Genomic DNA, 17047 nt, shown 5'->3' with positions numbered 1-17047 from the left:
TAAGATAATGACCGGTAATTTAGAGGCTGCGTTAAGAAATAAATGAACATTTTACGCAAACACTTTATTGGGACTTCAGAGTTGAGAAAATGCATAACGATAAGTAACTGACTGTTGGTGTTTCATGTGTGCAAGATTCATTCCGAAAGTGGTGTGATATCCTCTCTTGTGAGTATTAAGCATCCGTACTCCGGTACCGGAGGCATCACGTGGTAACCCGGTAGCTGCGGGGGGGCAGGAGTGCAGTTTGGAGATATCAGCAAATAAACGCACAGAAAGATGTGGCTGCGAATTCTTCCCCAGGTATGTCAGATGCATGCGAGATGCTTTTAAAATGATTGTTGTTAACTGCTATGTTGTAAAAGTTGGGTTTGTTGTCTCAGCTGAGCTTGGGTTTTAGGCTCTCACTGCTTGGGACTTTGATGTGTTATTATTATTATTATAATTTTAAAATCAAATCACATGCATCAGTTTACAGAGGTACGATGTATTTAAGGTACATATGTACATGAGGGCAGGGTAAAGTAACTAACTAGGCATCAGGATGGATAATAATATGAGTAAAATAAGGAACAGAGTAGCAGCAGCAAATGATGAATGTAAAAGTGTGTGTGTGCAGTATGTGTGTGCGAACAATATCTAGTGAATAATATAACTTCAAATGCAGGTTATTTTGGCACTGGAGCTCTACTAACTATTATGATTAAAGGGGATATTGCTAAATATTGTTATATACATTATTTTGTTGATTCATTCACTTGACTTGTATTCAAGAATACCCATTCCAGGATTCTTAAAATAGCCTAATGACAGAGATAACTTGTTGTCACTTAAATCAAAGTTTAGCTATATTCTACAACAACATTCGGATCTTCATTTTAATGTATAGGCTAATAACAACAGATAATACCTTCAGATTATTATTCTCTCTAATCTGAGATCTTGAAACTGAGATATCCCATTCTCTAAACAAGGTTCTGGGCGTACTGCCAAATTGCAGATACTGATAGTGAGGATTCGTTCAATCAGTCACTTGCATGAACACAGAAATTGTTTTATAGAAAAGCACAAACATAAAAATGTCCATCATACCGGATAATAGGGCAATGCATAAACGTAATTACGCGCAGGTAATGCTGAGACACGAAATATTGCAAATATGAAATCAAATCAAATTGTATTTGTCACATGCGCCGAATACAACAGTGAAATGCTTACTTACAAGCCCTTAACCAACAATTCAGTTTTATGAAAATGTTATGAAAATTAAGAGTTAAGAAAAATATATACGAAATAAACTAAAGTACAGAATAAAAGAGCAACAATAAAATAACAATAACGAGGCTATATACAGGGGGTACTGGTACCGAGTCAATGTGTGGGGGTACAGGTTAGTCAAGGTAAATGAGGTAATACAGTTGAAGTCGGAGGTTTACATACACTTAGGTTGGAGTCATTAAAACTTATTTTTCAACCACTCCACAAATTTCTTGTTAACAAACTATAGTTTTGGCAACTCGGTTAGGACATCTACTTTGTGCAAATTTTTCAAACAATTGTTTACAGGCAGATTATTTCACTTATAATTCACTGTATCACAATTCCAGTGGGTCAGAAGTTTACATTAACTAAGTTGACTGTGCCTTTAAACAGCTTGGAAAATTCTAGAAAATGATTTCATGGCTTTAGAAGCTTCTGATAGGCTACTTGACATAATTTGAGTCAATTGGAGGTGTACCTGTGGATGTATATCAAGGCATTCCTTTAAACTCAGTGCTTCTTTGCTTGACATCATGGGAAAATCAAAAGAAATCAGCCAAGACCTCAGAAAAAAAATTGTACACCTCCACAAGTCTGGTTCATCCTTGGGAGCAATTTCCAAATGCCTAAAGGTACCATGTTCATCTGTACAAACAATAGTACGCAAGTATAAACACCATGGGACCACGCAGCCGTCATACCGCTCAGGAAAGAGACGTGTTCTGTCTCCTATGAACGTACTTTGGTGCAAAAAGTGCAAATCAATCCCAGAACAACAGCAAATGACCTTGTGAAGATGCTGGAGGAAACAGGTACAAAAGTATCTATATCCACAGTAAAGCTAGTCCTATATCGACATAACCTGAAAGGCCGCTCAGCAAGGAAGAAGCCACTGCTCCAAAACCGCCATAAAAAAAGCCAGACTATGGTTTGCAACTGCACATGGGGACAAAGATCGTACTTTTTGAAGAAATGTCCTCTGGTCTGATGAAACAAAAATATAAATGTTTGGCCATAATGACCATCGTTATGTTTGGAGGAAAAAGGGGGACGCACGCAAGCCAAAGAACACCATCCCAACCGTGAAGCACGGGGGTGGCAGCATCATGCTGTGGAGGGACTGGTGCACTTCACAAAATAGATGGCATCATGAGGAAGGAAAATTATGTGGATATATTGAAGCAACATCTCAAGACATCAGTCAGGAAGTTAAAGCTTGGTCGCAAATGGGTCTTTCAAATGGACAATGACCCCAAGCATACTTCCAAAGTTGTGGCAAAATGGCATAAGGACAACAAAGTCAAGGTATTGGAGTGGCCATCACAAAGCCCTGACCTCAATCCTATAGAAAATGTGTGGGCAGAACTGAAAACGTGTGTGTGAGCAAGGAGGCCTACATACCTGACTCAGTTACACCAGCTCTGTCTGGAGGAATGGGCCAAAATTCACCCAACTTATTGTGGAAAGCTTGTGGAAGGTTATCCGAAACATTTGACCCAAGTTAAACAATTTAAAGGCAATGCTACCAAATACTAATTGAGTGTATGTAAACTTCTGACCCACTGGGAATGTGATGAAAGAAATAAAAGCTGAAAGAAATCATTGTCTCTACTATTATTCTGACATTTTACATTCTTAAAATAAAGTGGTGATCCTAACTGACCTAAAACAGGGAATTTTTACTAGGATGAAATGTCAGGAATTATGAAAAACTGAGTTTAAATGTATTTGGCTAAGGTGTATGTAAACTTCCGACTTCAACTGTACATGTAGGTAGGGGTAAAGTGACTATGCATAGATAATAGATAATAAACAGCGAGTAGCAGCAGCGTAAAAAAGTGTTGGGGGGGGGGGGGAGCTTGGCCCCAGTGATGTACTGGGTCATATGCACTACCCTCTGTAGTGCCTTGTGGTCGGAGGCCGAGCAGTTGCCATACCAGGCGGTGATGTAACCAGTCAGGATGCTTTCGATGGTGCAGCTGTATAACTTTTTGAGGATCTGAGGACCCATGCCAAATCTTTTCAGTCTCCTGAGGAGGAATAGGTGTTGTCATGCCCTCTTCACGACTGTCTTGGTGTGTTTGGACCATGATAGTTTGTTGGTGATGTGGATACCAAGGAACTTGAAGCTCTCAACCTGCTCCACTACAGCCCCATCAATGAGAATGGGGGCATGCTCAGCCCTTCTTTTCTTGTTGTCCATGATCATCTCCTTTGTCTTGATCATGTTGAGGGAGAGGTTGTTGTCCTGGCACCACCCTGCCAGGTCTCTGACCTCCTCCCTAAAGGCTGTCACATCGTTGTCGGTGATCAGGCCTACGACCGTTGTGTCGTCGACAAACTTAATGATGGTATTGGAGTTGTGCTTGGCCACGCAGTCATGGGTGAACAGGGAGGACAGGAGGGGACTGAGCACGCACCCCTGAGGGGCCCCCGTGTTGAGGATCAGCATGGCAGATGTGTTGTTGCCTACCCTAACCACATGGGGGCGGCCCGTCAGGATGTCCAGGATCCAGTTGCAGTGGGAGGTGTTTAGTCCCAGGGTCCTTAGCATAGTGATGAGCTTTGAGGGCACTATGGTGTTGAACTCTGAGCTGTAGTCAATGAACAGCATTCTTACGTAGGTTTTCCAATAGAGATTGCGTCATCTGTGGATCTGTTGGGGTGGTATGCAAATTATAGTGGGTCTAGGGTTTCTGGGATGATGGTGTTGATGTGAGCCATGACCAGCCTTTCAAAGCACTTCATGGCTACAGACGTGAGTGATATGGGTCGGTAGTCATTTAGGCAGGTTACCTTGGTGTTCTTGGGCACAGGGACTATGGTGGTCTGCTTGAAACGTAGGTATTACAGACTCAGCCAGGGACAGGTTGAAAATGTCATTGAAGACACTTGCCAGGTGGTCAGCACATGCTCGGAATACACGTCCTGGTAATCCGTCTGGCTCTGCGGCCTTGTGAATGTTGACCTGTTTACAGGTCTTTCTCACATCGGCTACAGCGAGCGTGATCACACAGTAGTCCGGAACAGCTGGTGCTCTCATGCATGCTTCAGTGTTGTTTGCCTTGAAGCACGCATAGAAGTAATTTAAATCATCTTGTAGGCTTGTGTCACTCGGCAGCTCGCGGCTGGGCTTCCCTTTGTGATATGACTCAGCAGCGGCGCATGGGTATTCAATTTAATTTAAATTCGTAGGAGACACATGGCTGTAGGTCACAGCCTTTGGGATCAATCTAAGTCTTTCAGACAATCTTGGGTGTTGTTGTGGCTCGCCTGATTTAGCCTAACTCAGGAGATTACGCATTGTCATTACACGGTTGTGTGAGGGTCAAATCTAAATCGGTTGGATTAAATATGGCTGTTTTCTTGTACAATCATCACATCCACATAGCTTACTTAACCTGTGCAGATTGAAAGCACCGACGGCAATAAAACCACTATTCAACCCTTGCATAGACCTACTACTTGTACGGGATTCTTCATTATTGAATGCCCGAAGTTGGAGAGGTTTGGCACCTCGCTGCATAGTGCACCGCATTTTGATACCACAAATCAGAATACAAACACTAAAAATAAGCTTCTTTGAACCATTGACATTGCCGACACATGCCAAGCCTCTATATTCTCATTGTTGCCACTTCACGATGAAAGTATTTTGCCACAACTTGTGGCCAAAATGAATGATTTAAGCTGTGCAGAGTGATAGAGTTGACAGCTTTACAAAAGACTGCACAAGTGTATAAAGAAAGAAGGCTTACATAGTGGAAACACAGGGCAGAGATACAAAGCCTTCTAATTCTGCATGGAACATCAATTATCCATGTGTTCTGTTGTGTAAAGCAAGGGTTACCCATGCAATTCCTCATGACAAGGAGCAGCGAATAGGGAAAGGTTGGCACATTTTGTTCCATGCATACCTAATGTTTACGCGAAAGATGTTTGGCTTACAGGCACTTGTGTATCTGGTGTATGCATACGATCATACCTTCTTTCTGCAGTATTTTCAAAGCAGTATCAACATAGACACCACAATGCATTGAGAATCAAACTCATGCAGGTGTAGAAGGGGATTAATTTCTACACAGGCACCGCCTGTGAATCACACTAATCCTATATTGCTTGAGGTAAGTCTTGCATTTGTCCAATGAAGAGAGAGGAGGGAACTCTACCCAGGGCTATGAGCTGAAGTGATTGACAGTTTTAAATGCAGTGAGGATTGGCATTATACTTAAAGCAGAAAAGACAACCTGGACAATGAGGAAGTGAAAATGCAACAAACAAAAAAAACTATGCATAACTGATTGCAGATCAATCATCCAGCTAGACAACATGCAAATTATCAGATCACTTTACGTTTTGACTGGGCAACCATCCCATGTCTTTGATTTTCATATGATTCATTTGATATGTTAATTTAATTATGTTAAATTGAATCACCAACATAATGTCATTTTTATACTCCATTTGCCTTGCAAACAAACTGTCTGACTCTATACAATTTTTTTTCCTGTCAACCAAACGATACATTTTACATTTTCGAATGAATCCCCAACATAATGTTATTTTTATACTCCCAATTTGCCTTGCCGACAGACTCTGTAGGTCTACACCTTTTTTCCTGTCAAACCAAACTTTTAACAACAGTCCTAAACAGGGCCCTCTTTCAGAGGCAAACAGATCCTTGTCCCTTCATCAGGTGTGAATGTCAGTGAGACACCAGTCTCTTCAGCCTCTCATATAAACTCTTCCTCAATAAGATCTCAATGTCCACTTCTTCAATTAAAGATCTCAATGTCCTCCTAGTCACAGTCACAGTCTGGGTGTGTCTGTCCCCGCTGATCTAATTAAATAATCACAGAGCCCTCAGATGGAAAGGATCAGGCCACAGAACGGACATTCCCATTCAATTATAGTTAATTCTAGTATAGTAATTCGATTTCTATGGGCACAGACGCTATAGAGATTGAAATCATCCCGCCCAACCATACCACATAGCTGATTACCAATGGCTGCTTAGCTGACAGATGGGAAACTGGCTTTTGAGGAATAACAGTGTGTGCTAGCACTACAACAAGGTTCCCCAATAGGTGGCCCGTGGGCCAAATTCAGCCTGCAGGTGATTTTATTTGGCCCCCCAATAAAAAATTTAACATGTTTTCATTGTTGGACATAAAATACTGTAAATTCACCAGGAAATCAGCTCAAATAGACTGTAATTCAGGAAATCTGTTCCCAAGTATTCCCATGCATAAATAGAGAGGTTATCGTAACCAAATGTCAAATAAAATAAAATTATATTTGCCACATGCGCCGAATACAACAGGTGTAGACATTACCGTGAAATGCTTACTTACAGCCCTTAACCAACAATGCATTTATTTCTTAATAAAAAAGTAAAATAAAACAACAACAACAAAAAAGTATTGAGAAAAAAAGAACAGAAGTAAAATAAAATAACAGTAGGGAGGCTATATACAGGGGGGTACCGGTGCAGTGTCAATGTGCGGGGGCAACGGCTAGTTGAGGTAGTTGAGGTAATATGTACATGTGGGTGGAGTTAAAGTGACTATGCATAAATAATTAACATAGTAGCAGCAGCGTAAAAAGATGGGGTGGGTGTGCAAATAGTCCGGGTAGCCATGATTAGCTGTTCAGGAGTCTTATGGCTTGGGGGTAGAAGCTGTTGAGAAGCCTTTTGGACCTAGACTTGGCGCTCCGGTACCGCTTGGCATGCTGTAGCAGAGAGAACAGTCTATGACTAGGGTGGCTGGAGTCTTTGACAATTTTGAGGGCCTTCCTCTGACACTGCCTGGTATAGAGGTCCTGGATGGCAGGAAGCTTGGCCCCAGTGATGTACTGGGCCGTACACACTACCCTCTGTAGTGCCTTGCGGTCGGAGGCCGAGTAGTTGCCATAATACCAGGCGGTGATGCAACCAGTCAGGATGCTCTCGATGGTGCAGCTGTATAACTTTTTGAGGATCTGAGGACCCATGCCCATTCTTTTCAGTCTCCTGAGGGGGAATAGGCTTTGTCATGATCTCTTCACGACTGTCTTGGTGTGTTTGGACCATGATAGTTCGTTGTTGATGTAGACACCAAGGAACTTGAAGCTCTCAACCTGTTCCACTACAGCCCTGTCGATGAGAATGGGGGCGTGCTCAATCCTCTTTTTTTTCCTGTAGTCCACAATCATCTCCTTTGTTTTGGTCATGTTGAGGGAGAGGTTGTTATCCTGGCACCACACGGCCAGGTCTCTGACCTCCTTCCTATAGGCTGTCTCATCGTTGTCGGTGAACAGGCCTACCACTGTTGTGTCGTCGGCAAACTTAATGATGGTGTTGGAGTCGTGCCTGGCCATGCAGTCATGGGTGAACATGTTGAGGATCAGCGTGGCAGATGTGTTGTTACCTACCCTTACCACCTGGGGGTGGCCCGTCAGGAAGTCCAGGATCCAGTTGCAGAGGGAGGTGTTTAGTCCCAGGATCCTTAGCTTAGTAATGAGGTTTGAGGGCACTATGGTGTTGAACGCTGAGCTGTAGTCAATGAATAACATTCTCACTTAGGTGTTCCTCTTGTCCAGGTGGGAAAGGGCAGTGTGGTGCAATAGAGATTGCATCATCTGTGGATCTGTTGGGGCGGTATGCAAATTGGAGTGGGTCTAGGGTTTCTGGGATAATGGTGTTGATGTGAGCCTTGACCAGCCTTTCAAAGCACTTCATGGCTATAGACGACAGTGCTACGTGTCGGTAGTCATTTACATAGGTTATCTTAGTGTCCTTGGGCATGGGGACTATGGTGGTCTGCTTGAAACATGTTGGTATTACAGACTCAGTCAGGGACATGTTGAAAATGTCGGTGAAGACACTTGCCAGTTGGTCAGCACATGCTCGGAGTACACGTCCTGGTAATCCGTCTGGCCCTGTGGCCTTGTGAATGTTGACCTGCTTAAAAGTCTTACTCACATCGGCTACGGAGAGCGTGATCACATAGTCATCCGGAACAGCTGGTGCTCTCATGCATGCTTTAGTGTTGCTTGCCTCAAAGCGAGCATAGAAGTGGTTTAGCTCGTCTGGTAGGTTTGTGTCACTTGGCAGCTCGCGGCTGTGCTTCCCTTTGTAGTCTGTAATCGTTTTCAAGCCCTGCCACATCCGACGAGCATCAGAGCTGGTGTAGTACGATTCAATCTTAGTCCTGTACTGACTCTTTGCCTGTTTGATGGTTCGTCGGAGGGCATAGCGGGATTTCTTATAAGCGTCCAGGTTAGAGTCCCGCTCCTTGAAAGCGGCAGCTCTACCCTTTAGCTCAGTGCGGATGTTGCTTGTAATCGATGGCTTCTGGTTGGGGTATGTACATACGGTCACTGTGGGGACAACGTCATCGATGCACTTATTGATGAAGCCAGTGACTGATGTGGTGTACTCCTCAATGCTATCTGAAGATTCCCGGAACATGTTCCAGTCTGGGCTAGCAAAACAGTCCTGTAGCTTAGCATCTGCGTCATCTGACCACTTTTATATCAACCGAGTCACTGGTGCTTCCTGCTTTAGTTTTTGTTTATAAGCAGGAATCAGGAGGATAGAGTTATGGTCAGATTTGCCAAATGGAGGGTGAGGGAGAGCTTTGTATGCGTCTCTGTCTGTGGAGTAAAGGTGGTCTAGAGTTTTTTTTTCCTTTGGTTGCACATTTAACATGCTGGTAGAAATTAGGTAGAACGGATTTAAGTTTCCCTGCATTAAAGTCCCCGGCCACTAGGAGCGCTGCCTCTGGATGAGCGTTTTCCTGTTTAGTTATGGCCTTATACAGCTCATTGAGTGCAATCTTAATGCCAGCATTGGTTTGTGGTGGTAAATAGACAGCTATGAAAAATATAGATGAAAACTCTCTTGGTAAATAGTGTGGTATACAGCTTATCATAAGGTATTCTACCTCAGGCGAGCAAAACCTTGAGACTTCCTTAGTATTTGATTTTGTGCACCAGCTGTTGTTTACAAATATACACAGACCGCCACCCCTTGTCTTACCGGAGTCAGCCATTCTATCCTGCCAATGTAGCGTATAGCCCGCTAGCTGTATGTACAGTGAGGGAAAAAAGTATTTGATCCCCTGCTGATTTTGTATGTTTGCCCACTGACAAAGAAATGATCAGTCTATCGTTTTTATGGTAGGTTTATTTGAACAGTGAGAGACAGAATAACAACCAAAAAATCCAGAAAAGCGCATGTCAAAAATGTTATAAATTGATTTGCATTTTAATGAGGGAAATAAGTATTTGACCCCCTCTCAATCAGAAAGATTTCTGGCTCCCAGGTGTCTTTTATACAGGTAACGAGCTGAGATTAGGAGCACACTCTTAAAGGGAGTGCTCCTAATCTCAGCTTGTTACCTGTATGAAAGAAACCTGTCCACAGAAGCAATCAGTCAATCAGATTCCAAACTCTCCACCATGGCCAAGACCAAAGTGCTCTCCAAGGATGTCAGGGACAAGATTGTAGACCTACACAAGGCTGGAATGGGCTACAAGACCATCGCCAAGCAGCTTGGTGAGAAGGTGACAACAGTTGGTGCAAATGGAAGAAACACAAAAGAACTGTCAATCTCCCTCGGCCTGGTGCTCCATGCAAGATCTCACCTCGTGGAGTTGCAATGATCATGAGAACGGTGAGGAATCAGCCCAGAACTAGACAGGAAGATCTTGTCAATGATCTCAAGGCAGCTGGGACCATAGTCACCAAGAATACAATTGGTAACACACTACGCCGTGAAGGACTGAAATCCTGCAGTGCCCGCAAGGTCCCCCTGCTCAAGAAAGCACATATACAGGGCCGTCTGAAGTTTGCCAATGAACATCTGAATGATTCAGAGGAGAACTGGGTGAAAGTGTTGTGGTCAGTTGAGACCAAAATCGAGGTCTTTGGCATCAACTCAACTCGCCGTGTTTGGAGGAGGAGGAATGCTGCCTATGACCCCAAGAACACCATCCCCACCGTCTAACATGGAGGTGGAAACATTATGCTTTGGGGGTGTTTTTCTGCTAAGGGGACAGGACAACTTTACCGCATCAAAGGGACGATGGACGGGGCCATGTACCGTCAAATCTTGGTTGAGAACCTCCTTCCCTCAGCCAGGACATTGAAAATGGGTTGTGGATGGGTATTCCAGCATGACAATGACCCAAAACACACGGCCAAGGCAACAAAGGAGTGGCTCAAGAAGAAGCACATTAAGGTCCTGGAGTGGCCTAGCCAGCCTACAGACCTTAATCCCATAGAAAATCTGTGGAGGGAGCTGAAGGTTCGAGTTGCCAAATGTCAGCCTCGAAACCATAATGACTTGGAGAATATCTGCAAAGAGGAGTGGGACAAAATCCCTCCTGAGATGTGTGCAAACCTGGTGGCCAACTACAAGAAACGTCTGACCTCTGTGATTGCAAGGGTTTTGCCACCACATACTAAGTCATGTTTTGCAGAGGGGTCAAATACGTATTTCCCTCATTAAAATGCAAATCAATTTATAACATTTTTAACATGCGATTTTCTGGATTTTGTTGTTGTTATTCTGTCTCTCACTGTTCAAATAAACCTACCGTTAAAATTATAGACTGATCATGTCTTTGTCAGTGGGCAAATGTGCAAATCAAATACTTTTTTCCCTCACTGTATGTTGTCCATGTCGTCGTTCAGCCACGACTTGGTGAAACATAAGATATTACAGTTTTTAATGTCCCGTTGGTAGGATAAGCGTAATCGTAGGTCATCTCATTTATTTTCCAATTATTGAAGATTGGCTAATAGGATTGATGGAAGAGGCAGTTTACTCGCTTGCCGTTGGATCCTTACGATGCACTCCGACCTACGTCCACGATATCTCTGTCTCTTTCTCCTATGAATGACGGGAATTTGGGCCTTGTCAGGTGTCTGTAGGATATCCTTTGCGGCCGCCTCGTTGAAGAAAAAATCTTCGTCCAATACGAGGTGAGTAATCGCTGTCCTGATATCCAGAAGCTCTTTTTGGTCATAAGAGACGATGGCAGAAACATTATGTACAGAATAAATTACAAATAACTCGAAAAAACACACATAATTGTACAATTGGTTAGAGGGCTGTAAAACGGCAGCCATCTTCTCTGGCGTCATCAATTGACAATGTAATCAAGGTTTGAAATTATTCTGTTTTTGTCAAATACGATTTGGGCTTCTTGCTTTCAACACTCAGACATCATTTACAAACGAAGCATTTACAAACAAAGCATTTGTGTTTAGTGAGTCTGCCAAATAGGAGGCAGTAGGGATAACCAGGGATGTTCTCTTGATGTGTGTGAATTGGACCATTTTCCTGTCCAAAATGTAAAAAGTACTTTTGGGTGTCAGGGAAAATGTATTGGGGAATGTAGTGGAGTAAAAGTAAAAGTTGTTAAAAAATATAAATAGTAAAGTAAAGTACAGATACCCCAAAAAACAACTTAAGTAGTACTTTAAAGTATTTTTACTTAAGTACTTTACACCACTGAGGTGTTGAATATATATGTGTAGATAGCAGGGTGCCATTTGGATGGGTTTCCCTTAACACCAGGAGCTGCCGCTGTGGGGAATATGATACATCGGTGTGACTGTGAACAGCGCTGACGACCTTTACCACAGCCATGTGTCTCGTTGACTACCTAAATGGCATACGTGCATTTACACTATGGCTTGGCCTTTCAAGACGCATAATGTGCCTCCTTCTCTCCCGACTCCTGTCTATTGTATATCACGGCTGCATATGAAATGTTACACTATTCCCTGTATAGTGCACTATACCAAACGGCTGGCTATACGTTGATGATAAAGTATGTGTTCGACGCCGCAAGGCTGAAATCCTCGAAAGTGCTTGCATCAGCAGCTCCACTTGAACATATTAATCAATGGTAGCTAGGTTGCCAGCACACACATATTTTAAAGCCCACCTTCCCCAAGCCAAGGTGACTGGACTGATTGCTGCAGATATGGTGATGCTTGATAACTTAAATCAGTCAAAGTATGAAGCCCAGTAATTAACCAATATCCCACTATACAGTATGTCATACAGGGCTATACTATAGGTGAGGCTGCCAGGTGTATCTATCAGTACAGTTAGGAGTCTATTACAGTGGATTTGGGAATGCAGTGTTTGCACTGCAGGATTGGACATTTATCAGAAGTACAGGTTATCTCTGTTAAGGTCAGGTGTGAGGGGTTGAAGGCCAGAGGGGGGCGCTCTTCTATCTGGTCAGGGTCATGTTCAGTAGAGCACAGCGTAGCAAACCGTAGCAAACCGTTTTGCTACTCAGTGTTCTTATTGGACAAGTTCAGGTACAGTAGTACCTCCCAGTTTCACTTCATTTAGAAAATTGTTCCCCCTAATGAACAGGACCCTGGTCATGCACAGCCCTGAACCTATCGCATTGATGGATAGCTCAATGTCACTCATCATGACTAGAGTGCTGCTGCAGCTTTTAGTAGATGTTTCCTCGTCTAGCCCATGAGAAATCTATGCCACTTCTGTGCAATTGGTCCCAAGGTATAGCAAGCAACTGGAGGAGAAATTCTAACCACTTGTTTTGATTGGGTATCAGGGTATCAGGCTTCTTTAGACCACAAGATCTAAAATCCTTATAAAAATAGATATAAAGTAGAAATTAGATTTGGATTGCACTACATACATTGAGTTCCTCAAACCAATACAATGTGTAAAAAGAAATCGAAATGGTATGAGGCGAAAATATGTCACAACACATCACATAGACTGATGGCTTAAGTTGTAACGGTAGTTGCAGTCTTTGGTTAACTACATATTGTATGCCTCCTTTGTAAATTCATTCTATAAAAAAGATAACCAAATCGGAGGACAGGACATTAAGTACCAAAGGCAATCAGTTTTAGATCAAATGCGGATGATAACTCCTTTGCTTCTCCTCTCCCTAAGCCCTTTACAACATGAGCCCTGTAAAATTCTCAGAAAATGGGTCTGATCAATTTCAAGTGAAACCTCATTACCTTGGATTTAAAAGCAGTGGCAGAGTTGACAGAGAGCTGGGTATTTAAAGGCACAATCTGAGATTCAAACAAAAACAAAGCGGCCACCACTTTTTAAAATGTAAAAATGTATTCACCATTCCCAGATTGCCCCTTTAATAGAATGAAGGAAATAATTCCTGGCAAGCCAAAATGCAATCCAACTGCTGGCTTACATGGCTGTTCTTGATTTTACTACATCACACTATGCTCACAGACACATGTATGGTCCTGTGTAGCTCAGTTGGTAGAGCATGGCGTTTGCAACGCAAGGGTTGTGGCTTCGATTCCCACGGGGGGCCAGTAAGAAAATGTATGCACTCACTAACTGTAAGTCGCTCTGGATAAGAGCATCTGCTAAATGACTCAAACGTATAGAAGCACTTAAAGACACTGTAGGAGCACTCACTGGTTACATCCCAAATGGCACCCTATTCCAAAAGGGTCCATATGGCTGTTAAAAGTAGTGCACTATGTAGAGAATATGGTGCCATTTGGGACACATCAACTCTCTCTCTCTTGTTCCCATAGGGTTGTTGTAAGAAACTGATATGTCAGTCATAAGGCCAATCAGTGCCGTGAAAAGAGGTGGTTGGAGAGACGGTGGTGTAATAACCTGGTTACATAGAGATGATGCAGTTGTGGCTATATTGTAACAAGGTCTTAACTGGTGTTTGAATAGAATAGATTGAATAGATTAGAAATGGGCCACACTGTATATTTGACCTTAGATAAAGCAGCAAGAAGCAGCAGAAAATAACTGTTAGAGATTGCATAGCACAGGGCTGAAGGGTATGATTCACAGACAGTGATATCTAATGTAAAGATCATTCTAATCTGTGCATTGACTATTCAAATTGAACTGGTTAAACTGGTAATCCAGAAACTCATGTAATAACACGGACACGCTGCCCGATCATTATCTGTCACTATCTATTCCTATTTTATTTTTCTATTTCATACTTCTTGCTTTACTGTGACCGTCCATAATCTGAATCTGATTAGTTTACTCTTCATGATGTTAAGGTTTAGTGATGGGGCATTGTCGGTAGATAGAACGATACAGAGATGATTTTGTCCAACGTGGGCGTTGTGAAACTGGACATCACAGGATATTCGCTGTCTAGTCCTTACGTAACTAAACATGGCTAAATCAAATAAATACCAAAGCAATAAAGTGACTATTTCTGGACAAATGTAATGTTTTTTTTTTATTTTTTTTTTTATACCAGCCATTGTTGAGTTGTAGACTGTCTAACTAATTTATTTATTGTGTAGTTTATTTTCAGTACAAGAATCAATGACTATAAACCTAGAGTCTAAGGGATAACAGTCTCATAATGTCTGAATAGGAATCTATGGGCCAGTTTCCCAGACCCAGATTAAGTATTACCCTGGACTACAAACCACGTTCAATGGAATTTCTGTTTCATTTGAAAGTAGGCTTAATCCAGGTCTGGGAAACCGCCCCATGCCTTTTTCAAAACATAATTGCTTCATCATTCTTAAATAGCTCTTGAGTTGGAGAGTGCGTGAACACAATAAATGGGACGTTTGTTCGTACTCTCGTATGTCCGTATCAAACCCTTTCTGCTTTGACCACAACGCTATATGCAGTGTGTATCATCCAGGTATTTTATCGTATTACAGACCTCTACATGCTTTGTAAGTAGGAAAACCTGCAGTCTGATGGCCTTGAGATAGAAGCTGTTTTCCATTCTCTCGGTCCCAGCTTTGATGCACCTGTACTGACCACGCCTTCTGGATGATAGCGGGGTGAACAGGCAGTGGCTCGGGTGGTTGATGTCCTTGATTATCTTTTTGGCCTTCCTGTGACATTGGGTGCTGTATGTGTCTTGAAGGGCAGGTGGTTTGCCCCCGATAATGCGTTCAGCAGACCGCACCACCCTCTGGAGAGCCCTGCGGTTGCGGGCGGTGCAGTTGCCATACCAGGTGGTGATACAGCCTGACAGGATGCTCTCAATTGTGCATCTGTAAAAGTTTGTGAGGGTTTTAGGTGCCAAGCCGAATTTCTTCAGCCTTCTGAGGTTGAAGAGGCTCTGTTGCGCCTTCCTCACCACACTGTTTGCGTGGGTGGACCATTTCAGTTTGTCGGTGATGTGTACGCCAAGGAACTTGAAGCTTTCCACCTTCTCCACTGCGGTCCCGTGGATGTGGATAGGGGGGTGCACCCTCTGCTGTTTCCTGAAGTCCACAATCATCTCCATTGTTTTGTTGACGTTGAGTGAGAGGTTATTTTCCTGGCACCACACTCCGAGAGCCCTCACCTCCTCCCTGTAGGCAGTCTCATCATTGTTGGTAATCAAGCCTACTACTGTTGTGTCGTCTGCAAACCTGATGATTGAGTTGGAGGCGTGCTTGGCCACGCAGTCATGGGTGAACAGGGAGTACAGGAGGGGGCTGAGCACGCACCCTTGTGGGGCCCCAGTGTTGAGGATCAGCGAAGTGGAGATGTTGTTTCCTACCTTCACCACCTGGGGGCGGCCCGTCAGGAAGTCCAGGACCCAGTTGCACAGGGCGGGGTTCAGACCCAGGGCCTTGAGCTTGATGATGAGCTTGGAGGGTACTATGTTGTTGAATGCTGAGCTATAGTCAATGAACAGCATTCTTACATAGGTATTCCTCTTGTCCAGATGGGATAGGGCAGTGTGCAGTGTGATGGCGATTGCAGTGGGTCTAGGGTGACAGGTAAGGTAGAGGTGATATGACCCTTGACTAGTCTCTCAAAGCACTTCATGATGACAGAGGTGAGTGCTACAGGGCGATAGTCATTTAGTTCAGTTACCTTTGCTTTCTTGGGTACAGGAACAATGGTGGCCATCTTGAAGCATGTGGGAACAGCAGACAGAATGACCCGATCACGTGACTGAGAGCCATTTGAGTGAGAGGCACACTCAGGGAGAAGGGCACAACGCAGCACTCCGGGCCGTAAAAGGCATGCATTTTTTTAGTGTGCATTACGGCCACAAAGGGGATGCCGCCGTGAATTTTGAGGCATTATCAAGTGCTTGTCAAATTGTGAATGAGAGACTATTGGAGTGTGTACAGCCTGCACAAAAAACAAAGCAGAGCTCATGCCTTTCAAGCGACTTATTTTCTAATCATTATTAGAGTCTCATCAACAATTAGAGTCTCATCAACAATGTATTAAAAATCTAAACATAACGTTTGTAGAACAACTAAGGTTACATTAATAACTCTAAATTAAGCATATAGGAGTACATATTTCTTTGTTAACCGCTCAGCACAGAATAGCCGCATGTGCGCACTCCCTCAAATCATTTGGAGAGACTACATTTTCTTCATATCATGCTTCTTTAGACCTGTCTAAAATAAGTAATGGGTTTATTGTGAAGGTGTAGGCTATATTACTTGGATTTATTATACTTTTTTAAATGGCTTGTAGGCTATGTGTGGAAGCCAGGAGTTGCTAAATGTGTTTATGTTAATTAATGGTCAATTACGGTGAGACCAACAGTTATTACTTTTTCCACATTTTATTGTATGACAGCCTGAATTTAAAATGGATTAAATTGAGATTTTGTGTCACTGATCAAGACACAATACCCCATAATGTCAAAGTGGAATTTTGTTTGTAATTTTTTGTGAAAAAAATAAATAATTTAAAGCTAAAACGTCTTGAGTCAAAAAGTATTCAACTCCTTTGTTATAGTAAGCCTAAATACGTTCAATAAAAATGTGCTAAACAAATCACATGATAAGTTGCATGGACTC

The 17047-nt window shown here is 42.9% G+C and overlaps 1 protein-coding gene across 1 annotated transcript in view; it reads left to right on the top strand.

Moving 5' to 3' along the window:
* Positions 1–279: 279 nt before the first annotated feature.
* Positions 280–17047, top strand: part of crhr1 (corticotropin releasing hormone receptor 1) — a gene marked incomplete at both ends in the record, with an annotated part of 168132 nt that continues 151364 nt past the window's right edge. The window contains one exon of the mRNA XM_084146333.1: positions 280–303. Coding sequence (XP_084002459.1) covers positions 280–303 — 24 coding nt within the window. The remainder of the gene's footprint in view (positions 304–17047) is intronic.

This window comes from Coregonus lavaretus, assembly GCF_964263955.1.
Source record: "Coregonus lavaretus genome assembly, chromosome: 28".
Lineage (NCBI taxonomy): Eukaryota > Metazoa > Chordata > Actinopteri > Salmoniformes > Salmonidae > Coregonus > Coregonus lavaretus.
This window is presented reverse-complemented; position numbering and strand designations above follow the sequence as displayed.